General features: G+C 42.7%; 1 protein-coding gene across 1 annotated transcript in view; it reads left to right on the top strand.

Moving 5' to 3' along the window:
* Positions 1 to 479: 479 nt before the first annotated feature.
* ASXL2 (ASXL transcriptional regulator 2) overlaps positions 480 to 11,050 on the top strand; it is a 747,150-nt gene continuing 736,579 nt past the window's right edge. The window contains exon 1 of the mRNA XM_069605568.1: positions 480 to 587. Within this exon, the coding sequence (XP_069461669.1) occupies positions 483 to 587 (105 nt within the window). The 5' untranslated portion in view covers positions 480 to 482. The remainder of the gene's footprint in view (positions 588 to 11,050) is intronic.

Raw genomic sequence — 11,050 nt, 5'->3', positions numbered from 1 at the left:
AAGGGATTTGCGGAAGGTTTTTGGAGATGGTGTGATTTATTTGAGCTGTGCTGTGTATCTGACCTATGTGTTTGTTTGTGTTATCTTACTGCAAATATGTTAATAAATATGTGAATACAAAAAAGACTGCTGACTGGAAGCATTGGGGCAGTTGCTGCCCATGTTCTTTATGTTTTTGTACGTATCTGGTCACCCTATGACTACATAGGGCCACCTGTATTCCGCCAGTCAGCGCATTATCACAAAATGTAAACTGGTTTGCGCAAATGCGTCACTGTCCTTCTCATTGTCGGAAGAATTTTCTCTCAGCCACAGCACTCCCTCAAACTCCCGTCTGTCCGCTCACACTGATCACGAGATGGTGCCTGTTGGAGGAGGTAGTCTCAAGTAAGCAGATGACGTACGGGGGCCTGAACGTAACGCACAGCTCACGTGATGAGGAGGACGCCCCGGAGGACGTTTAGCTAGGGTCCGTTTCTCTGATGGGAACTAGACACTGCCCTGACAGCTCAAGCCCAGACGTAGACATGAGGGACAAGGGCAGCCGCAAAAAAAAGGGCAGGACCTGGGCGCAGGCCGCCAAGACGGTAAGGGAATTGCCCTGACTTTTCGCCAGCAGGGGTCAGCACCCCATGGTGCACCATGCCCGAGAGAGGGAGGTCCCAGAGCTGCTGTCAACACAAACACCCAACTTATTCCTCTGCTTCCAGGGGTGGTGGGGGGGGCTCCAGGGTGTGTAGTCAAGGAAGCACACGGGGCACCCCAGAATGCTGCCAGCACGAGTGAGGACAGTCTAGTGGTGCTGACTGGAACCACCCCGTAGGGCTGCTTCCAGAAGAAGGCACACACAGGCAGAAGCTTAGTGATGGCTCCACCACTGCTGCCAGTCTGCTCGGGTACTTTGCTTTCAGTATATGCAAGGGGCACCCACTTTTTTTTTCTTCCAAGGGTGATCCCGAGAGTGCTGGCAGTGGGGCGAGCACAGTGTCTCACACTGTTGTTGTTGAACGACACCGGGAGTGCTGTCACGAGAAGGCGTCCCTTGCGAATGCGGCCAGCAGGGGGCGGTGTTGAGCTATCTTTGTTGTCATGGCATTAGAGGGAAGGGGGGAGGGGGTCACCCAATTGAGCTGCAAGGAGAGCACGTAGTTAACAGGTGTGCGCACACCAGAGCACAGGTATTATCCTTTACTGAGGTTTGGGGGTGGTGTGTGGGACACCAGGGGATCAGATCAGCGACCACTAACGTAGTGGGGCACTCGGCTGTTCTGTCAGAAGAGGTCACAAAGGATTGTTGTCATTGGAGCAGAAGTAGACCTTCTGGAGTGTCTTCAGTAGGGTTAAAGGAGTCGTAGAGTTTTGAAATTGCTGTGAGCTATGTAGCTCTTTATTGTGGGTAAAAAGAGGCTGACTAGCTTCACACCAACACCTACCAGGAGCTACTTTTGTCTCCCCATGCCGACTGGTTCCATCCATTATATCTGTGTGACGTTAACTGGGCGTTTAGGAATGTGCATAAAGGAGCATTCAAACACATGTAAAATAAATGAAAAGTATAATGGGCAAATGTTTATAGTGTTCATCTCATGTGCACTGGGTTCTTCTGCTATAGAGGTAGCTACCACTTGCAAGGCGAATTTCAGATACCCTTTTATCTTCTGCTCATCAAATTCCTATTTATGTGGCATCAAACAATAGTGCCAGGAATACAAAATGAGATGCACAGCAATGTTTTCTTGGGGAAGACTGAGTGTGCACAAAACAGTGTTATACATAATGGGAAGGCAACAATAATTTTATTATTAAGTTGTGGTGCTGCTACTAAAGGTAGGTGCAGGCGGGGTAGTTGGTGGCAGCTGCCTGGAAGGGCACCCGCTGGTGCTTCTGATATAGTCGGGTGCATCCAAGGGGAGCGGCGGTATCATCCATGGAGGGTAGATGCTCTAGTCCTATAAACACTGATCAAAGAAGGGTGTTCTGCTTTCTTACGTCTTTTCGTCGCTGGCTATCGTGTGTGGGAATGGTGAGTCCTAGACTAGGGTAGGCGAAGCTTGGCTGTATAATCTGTTTTACATAACAGCAGCTGCAAGGGAAATGACTCTTGGGGATTCTGCCTGGACAGTATCCACAGGTGCCAGAGGACTCCTCCAAACAGCAAAAGAATGACATTTACGTCATGCAACAAAATACACATTGCTTAGGGTGACAACAATCCTAGTTAGGAGCAGTCATCTCTTGAAGTCATATTCTGTTGCCGAGGCCATGCATCATTCTCTGCAAGGTTGCAAGCTCCCTGTCTGGTATTGTGCTGACTTCGTAGAAATAATCTCAGGTGCGTGAATGTAACGGAATATCAAATGCTCTTTTTACTTGACAATAGTCCCAGTGAATTCTGGAAACTGTAGACCGCAGCATGTTGGAATCTAACCTTTGTAGCTACAGTGTGTTCTTTAGTTTGGTGGCTTTTGGTCATGGCACGCAAGGTGTGCCTTAGAGCAGCCCAGTTGGTTTCTGGTCCTCACATTGGATCCAGTCTATTCTTTTTACATTTTTATTGTGATGTGCAGCCCAACAGATGAAGGGTTTATCGCCAACATTTACTCCCTAAAAATAGGCAAATAGTCCAAAAAAATAAATATAGTGTCTTCAAATACTCTCAAAAACGAATAGGAAACAGACGTGTAGAACCATGTGCCATTCCTTCTAACCACTCGGCTCCATGGATATGTTTTGACCAATAGTGCACATAGTGCCACTGGAAGAAGCTTCTATTATTACTGCCTGATCGGATGAAAACATCATGTATCTTTTAAGATGAATGAATAACTATGTGCAAAGAAATAATAAAAAAAAAAAAAATCGTTTTCCATTTAAAACATATTTTTACTCGCTTATAAAATACTCCCATTGGGAATTGGGCTTGCATGTTTACTCCATAAAAAAACATTTTACTCCCAACTTTAAAAAAATACTCCCACTTCCAGATTTTATTTGGAGCACTGGTGAGACGGTTGTAAATAAACCTTACACAAAAAATGTTTTCAAAACAATTCATTCCATCATTTATTTTAGTTTTTCTGTAAGTGCTGGGTGCTACGTTTCAACCGCATTGAAATGTTGTAGGAAGATAAAAGCAAAGGCCATGCCTGCTGTGGTACTATATCAGGCGATTAGATGGTGCGTGGAAAACTAAGATGCAGGCGGGAAGGGATGTAATGGTTTTGGGAGCACTGCCGATATTATGATGCAATAAAGGGTGTCCTGGGTGGCACACACAAAACACTAACTTGGGGTGTCTGAATGAGCTTTTAGAGGTGGAAGTGATTAATTGCTTTGCAAGGCTAGTCTAGGCAGTGCAGAATAGGTGTTGTGTGGCTTTCTGAACTGATTTCCCTTCTGAGATGAGAAGGGCAAGCAGAGCAAGTAGCCCTGTACATAGACGGATTTGCCCCTTATCTTCTTGTATTTGATTGGGTGAACCAAAAAAAGTTTTGTTTAGTTGATCTCACACTCTTGGTTGGATGTTAAGCCCGGAAGATTTTGCGAATGTAAGCTATGCATTCTACCATGGAACTGCTTCTGGATACGGGTCCCACTTTTGAACTGGGTACATCCTTTTAGTAGGGAACCAATGGATACATTTTAGCCCTGGTGTAATGTGGTCAGGCCGTTCGTCGGCATGTTTCTAAAGGCTTTGATCTTTTGATAGGGACTTTGACTGGAGCCAAATCTAAAGGGTGATGCAATAGTCCAGTCAGGATGTAACCGCTGTTGGAAGCAGTGCAATATTTTTAAGAGGTGAAGGACCCCTCATAGCAGCTCTGGGTTCTTCGTAGCTGTGTTTTACCTGTGTGTGAATGTGAGGTGTTTACAAACAACTCTGGTGTGTGCGATCAATTTGAGCTGGCTAAGAGAAAGTTAAAGATGAGGGGGGTAAAGCCCTTGTGTGTGTATGTGTTTCTTTTTTTTTTTTTCCGGTCACAGAGAGACAGTTTTGTTGTGAGTGGTGTTCATCTGATCTGTTAGTCATTTTGAGGTACATCTGGGAAACCTATACGTGCATCTGCCAGCCAATGTCATGGTTGTCCAGCATTAGAGGAAACTCGGCTTAGTGATGTTGAGGATCAGTGATACTTGAAAACCACCATTTCTTAAGTTGAGTTTTGATAGTGCCCATCCTAGTATAATTTGGCGGGCATTGTTTGTGTAGAACAGAGTCAAGTAAAGGCAGTCCCAGGCCCCCATCAGATGACTTTCTGTTCTGTCTGTGCAGGTTGACTCCTGTTGATTTTGTTACTTGTAGTTCTAGCCTTGTTTTGCCCGATCTGGTAAATTCTGTTGATGGTTGTTTCTGCTACCTACGATGGTGGCGAAGCAATTTGTTGTCATTTCTAGCTTTGTGGCTTGCTCAAGCAATACAAGTAACTCGTCCATATAGGGTAGTACTTATAATGCTGTTCTTTTCTGCAGGTGTGGGATTTAGTCGGAGGGCATCAGTTACAATAACCTAGTCCATGGGATTTTGACTGAAGGGAAGGTATGCCTACTGGGAATGCATTGATGATGAAGCATACAACCATGTACTGCCAGGTGTTTTGTCTGCATTTGTGACAGAGGGTCTGTGTGATGTCATTAATCCAAGAGGACTGCCGTTATGGCTACTAATTTTGATTTTAGGCTGAATTGCTTTTAGGGCAGTTCTATAAAACATTTGCTAAGTAGGTTTTTTGTTGTTGAACACGATCAGAGTAATAGAAAAGGTTATATAAGGAATTTTTAAATGTCTTTTACAGTTTCTAAGATATTATCTTGTGTGTTTTTGGTACTTCATCACAGGCCTTTTGGCTGTGTGCGCACTAAATTATAACGTTTTTGAAATTATTTGCAACTTTCTTGTTGACATATGTACTATTTATTAAAACTAGAATAGCTATTTCCATTTGAAGAGGGGAAATTAAGGTTTAATAGTTCATCTCTTGAGTCCCAGAGTTATCATCATCATCTACAAAATCGTTATTACAGAGCTCTTCGTCACCACCACACTTAATTGTGCGCACCTGAGTGACTGTGCTCGGCATTTGTAAATCACGGCACACTGTCCTTTGACGCATGCACACCGTAACAGCTGTATGATTGATTCTGGTACACATGGTAGAATATTGATCATCTGCCTTCTACCCAAATTGTGATGGCTCTGGGAGGTTCAGGTGTTTTTTGAGTGGCGCATTGCCATTCCATCACCTGTTGATTCCTTAAGATTTAGGGTATTAGGGAAGGTCTTGTAAGCGGAAGATTTTCACTTCCTTTTTTAAACATTTTTTTGTGTATATCCACCAATGTCGAGTCCTTGTTCCTGGGGAGTAGACTTGACAAATGAATCTCTCTGTCAATCGTTCATCCCCCTTCTTAAATTCTCCTGAGCATCCAAGTCTCCTCAAAGCTTCAAGGATTTCTTTTCCTGAAGTCTTGAAAACTTTCCAGAAAGATTGCTTTCCTTTCTTGTTAAAGCACCCAGTAACATCACACCCTGAAAGAGCATGAATGTGGCAATAAGACCCGAGGCGGCGGGCCAATACCGCCCCAGGTAATGCCCGGGGCATTACCTGCGGCGGTATTGGCCATCCGCCGAGGGTCTTATTGCCATTAGCACCGCGGCCCGTTGGATCGTGGTGCTAATGGCATTTTTTTTTTCTGTTTCACCGCGTTTCGAAACAGAAAAAATAAAAATGGCCGCCGGGAAAGGGAAAACGGAGTCTGCTTTCCCTTTCCATGGCGGCCATCGGGAGCGCGTCTGCTCCCGAGAAAAAAAAAAAAAGAAGCGTAAGGTAAGTGGGGTTAGGAGGGTGGAAGGGAGGGAGGGAAAGAAAAATTAAAAAACATACCTGCGTCCCCACTGGGGGACGATGGAAGCCTCCAGCCGTGTGGAGGTGCGGAGCGGGGATGGCCCGCTCCGAGTCTCCACACTGCTGGAGCCTGCTATCGTTGCCCAGCGTGGACGCAGGAGCAAAAAGGTAAGTGGGGTAGAGAGGAGGGAGGGAGGGAAGGAAAAAGAAAAAGCTTACCCAAGTCCCTGGCGGGGGGCGAAGGCAGCCTCTCAGTCGTGGGGAGGCTCGGAGCGGGGATGGCCCCGCTTCGAGCCTCCTCATTGTTTGAGGGGCTGCCATGCACCCGCCGAGGACAAGACGTCTGGAATCCTGGCCGAGAATCGAAGGATTCTCGGCCGGGTAATGACCCGGCGAGAGCCAATCAGAATCCTTGTTGCATTCTGATTGTCTCTCGCCGGGTACTAATGACTAGTAATGCCTGCACTTATAGCCCTAAGGAGGAGCACACAAGTTTGAGATCTATAAATCTTCTATTCGTTCCAACTCTTGTGACAAACATACTGCCAGATGGTAAAAACAGGCACCACCACACCGAAAGGACAGAAACGTTGGTATCGGGTGAAAAAATGTGGTGAATAGTAGCATGATGACGTGATACATAAAGGGAGTGAAGAATTCTTTTTGTCTGCCTCGTGTGCTTTCAATATCTCCAACATCCTTTCCATCTGATGACTTGGCTTAATTTCTTCAATTGGCACCAGGCTTCTTTTTATCTTCTGTGCATGCAGAATTGCCTTATTTGAGAGGTAATCTGTTAACTCGTGTTTAGTTTTATAATGTGACAGCAGGGTTCTTATGGAAAAACTTACAATATTTGTAGAATCTGTGATTTCTTTTCTTTTTAAAACCCTTATTTTCTTTACTCAACAGGTGTTGCTTTTCCTGCTCTTTTCCTTCACATGGAGTTCTTGAGTGAATTTCCTAGTTGGGTATCAAATTCTAAATGAGTTTGAGCAGATAAGGCTCTATTTTCTTGTTGAATTCAATTGCAAGGTCAGGTCACATATGACGGTTTCTGTCGTGCTTGCAATTCTGCCATTCCGTCAAGGACAGCTCCTGAACATGTTTGCTCTGGTACAGATAATCAGTCCTCGGTAAAAAATTAAGAGACCTTGGTCATGTTGTTAGAAACCTCTGTATGTTGTTCATTTTCCAGTATCTTCATCAGCTTGCTTTTGTTTGCAGCTAAAATTGTACAATCTAAGTTGAACATTGAAAGAGGTACTGCAGAGAATTGTAATTACTCAAGCATTCCTGTAGATCAGTGTCATTTCGACTTAGTGAAGGAATCAGCAAATGTGTGAACAAAGAACAATCTACTTTCAACTGCACTATGGTGTCTGATAGTTTTGTCTTAACTTTGTATGCACATTTACACATTTGAATGTTCTGTTTCTTCATTGGTGCCCAGAGTCTACAATTGTCTTCAATCCTGTCTTCTTTAAAGCTGTTGTACATTTGGCAACCTTTTTCGGTCATTCTTGAAATATCCTTGTGAATCCTTTTCATCAATAACTGCCATTGTCGACATGTTGTTGAGTTCTTTTCCATCATAATTCACAGGATTAGTCAATGTTATGAGCGAGTTGCAAATCTGTTGATCTTCTTCCTTTTGGCGTGTTGCTTTTGGATTCTGTTAGGTGGTGAGGTTTTGACGGTTTGTAATCTTTGATTCCTACAATTGTTTTGTTCTTCTGTATATAGCCTTTAAGCTCAGGAGAGGATAAAAAGAATCTTGCTAGGGCCTGTTTCTTTTGAGTAATAATAACCACATAACCAAGTACTTTAATTGCCCTATTTTGATGTTCTAGAGCTTCATCTGAACCTAAAGCACAAAAGGGTACGTTTGTCTTCCTTGCTATCCAATTGCCTTTCTTAAACTCACTCCACAAGTTCAGGTGTTTACTTCCAAGCTGTTTCATTTCTGCTAAGTACCATGCTATCATACTTGCGTAGTTTATCAAATCAAGGGCGAAAAAGTACTTGAACAATGCAAGGTGTAAATCCCAGTTTGCAGTTCAGACGGATCTGATAAATAAAAGCATTGTGTGCCCCATATGAATGCACTGAAGAGCAACTTTTTTTCTTGAGATTCTTTAGCCTCAAATGATTCCATTTTGGCAGTTGCATTCACATTTGTCAGACCTGTCCCACTGCGATTATGGTCTGATTTGTTTCTTGGGACTCACCCGCTTGTAAACATTTAAGTAACTTCTTAAGCTCAGATTCCATCCTCTCCTTGATTCCAACATGCTCTTAGTAAAATGTATTGATGATGCATTTGAAATGTGCAAGCCTTAGTGACGTGTGTGTTTCAACCGCTCTCCTTACAGACTTCAGTGATAGAATCTTCGACACAACAGTCACATCATAAAGTACGGTTAAGGTGGCCTCAATGCATGTACCATCCAAGAAGGAACCAGTAGCTTGAAGCATTGCCATTATTGTATGTAGTTCCCCTGGTCTAAGCATCCAGTCTTTTGACCAGTCTTTTTTTTTTTGTTTTTTTTTTCTTGCCATAGCTAATTTTAAAACAGGCTTGTAAAGGCCAATATTCAATGTTTCAATTGTCTTTTGTTTTTGATTCTGGGGTGACAGCAGTTGTTTTCTCCAACTTCTTCATGAATGTGAGCTGTGTATGTGTGCTTGTTGCCTTGCTTCCTTTCTGTATTACTTTTCATATCCATCTGTACTTGATAGCATCACTTGTTCCAAAGGAAGTAGTTTTTTTGTTAATTTAAAAAAATTTTTTTACATCTGCCATTTTCATTTCTTCAGAACCTCTAGTGAATTTCCATTTTTCACAACGTAGTACTGCTCTCCGTAAAATTGTAGCTGCTTTAAGAAGGGTTCTCATATTTTTCTCAATATCTTCAAATTCTTCTTCTGCTGTTACTTTCAGAGAGACTTGTTGTGGTTCATTTACCCTTTTGTGATTACTAAAAATAATGCCAATACATTCAGGCTCTTCTTCATTGAAACCTTTTGATTTGTTTTCATCTGTGCCTCTAAACCATTCTTAGCTGCTTTTTCAATTCCTCCCATTGTTAAATTGCCTTCAATGTGAAAATCATTGGATAGAAATTCAGTTTGTTGCTTCGTAAGACAGTGAATTTGGCTGCAACCTTCCACTTAGTGTAGGCTTGTGTTGTAAGGCATTCACTACATGTGTGTTCCAATATAGCTCGTGATATGTAGATTCTCTTGCGTGAGGGTCCACAGGATATGTACAATTGCTAAGACGAATCTTTAATGTGTCATTGTTAGACATTTCTACTGCTCTCTTCCAACAGATGCCTGCGGAATCAGTTGCTATCAAATATAATAGATTTCTTGTTTTTTTTTTTTTTTTTTTTGCCAAACAAGTATGTATTTCTGTTGTACATAAAGTATTTTTGATCTTGTAGTGTAGCTTCGTTCTACTTCTGCCTCCTCTTCATGGCTGGTGATGGACTGCTTTGCCTCACATACATGCTCTCCATGCAATCTTTTGCTTCAATCCATGTTTGCCTTATGAATGCATTGCTTGCAGCATTCCGAATGCCGTGGTGCTTTTTCATTTTTCAGTTCTTCAGGTGCTAAGTTACCTAATCGTAGACTTATGTTCAAGTATTCGTTTTTGTTCCACTTGGCTCTCTTCATAACATTTTGGATCAACCAGGGGAGATTTCTTTCTTTCTTTGTTGGCATAAGATGCTCAAGGAAAAGTCTGTCATCCGTTTGATTTTCTTGGCTGGTGGTGGAAGTTCTACCAAATATCTTTCGATATCTGGAGGTATCGACATTTTGAAAACCTTGATTTTACTGGCTTCAACTGCTCTTAAATAATTTTCTTGTCAATTAACAGAACCTATAACAAAATAGACAAACTGCAAACAGAAGATTGTAAACAATAAGGGATATAACATTATTTTAAATACCTTCTTTATAAGGTTTTTATGGTGAATTAAAAGAAGGTCCTTGGAAAACGTTTGTTAGGATCACACTGAAATTCTGATTCATAAATTATAGCGGCAGCCATCTTGGAATAATGACGTTACACAGGCCCTCTGCCACAATTTCACACAAAACACCTCATAATACATGATTATATGCTTCATTTGCAATGCACCCCTGATATTCATAACTTCTGTCATTCAAAATCCCACAGAATTACATATCCCCCTCAACTAATTGGGACGGTAAGTGGCCATCTGTCAAAAATGTGGCAAATGCTTAAAGGTTTTTGTTGAGTGTTGGGGCATGATTCTCTCTTTGTACCACTGTTTTTTCTTTTTGGAAAACCTTTCAATTGACAACAGAACAAACACGGCCACTTCGGAATCCATCCACTGAGAAGAGACTTCTGGGCCATCTTTGCAGTTTTTGCCAGAAAATCTGTAAGGCACGGATCACTATTTAAATCATAAAAACGTAATTGTACAAATAGGACTGTGGCCACTGAGTAAAGCGAGTGGAAGGCTCAACTGGGTAAACGCTGCTGGGTGCCTGGGGTAGTAATGACTTAAGCTACAAGACTGGCATGAAGTCACTTGCTCCCTCAATTATCTACATTTACCCAGCACACTATTTCCTACTCGTCCATCATGCCTAGTCAAAGGCTAGAGGTGAGTGCCTTTGCTTTGTAAACCCGATATGGTTGTTGCATAACCAAACTGCCCAGACCGCTAGACAAAATAGCCTCGATTTGCAGCCACATCCTTTGCGCGAGCACAGTTGTCTGCACAAATAGTTCAGTGTTAAGTAAACTAATCCAGGGACTGTGGGATTCGTGTGAGAGGTAATTGCAAGTCCTGGTTCGACATTGCTGAGAGCTTCTTAGCTTCTTGATCAGCGCTGCAAGAGTATGGTTATCCAGATGCCAACGGGTACCAGGAGCTACCTTTGGCTCCTGAGGTCAACTGTGCCATTCAAATATACCTTTCAGACATTAAGCCTGCGTGTTTGGGAATTTGCAAAAGTAAAGCTCTAGAAGACTTGTACAGCATGAATGGTCATATGTACACGCCACCAAGTTGTTGATGCATCTCATTTGCAAGTTGGATTTGTTGGAGAGGGAGTGAGATTATCGAGGTGACAGCAGAGAAGAAATGTGTGTTAGTAAAGCGATGGTAAAACGGGTAAATGCAGTAACAGATGTAGAAACGGAGTTATGATGGTGTGGC

The sequence above is a fragment of the Ambystoma mexicanum genome, chromosome 4p (assembly GCF_040938575.1).
Source record: "Ambystoma mexicanum isolate Mex_15411 chromosome 4p, UKY_AmexF1_1, whole genome shotgun sequence".
Taxonomy (NCBI): Eukaryota; Metazoa; Chordata; class Amphibia; order Caudata; family Ambystomatidae; genus Ambystoma; species Ambystoma mexicanum.
The sequence above is the reverse complement of the archived record's forward strand: the minus strand, read 5'-3'. Positions and strand labels throughout refer to the sequence as shown.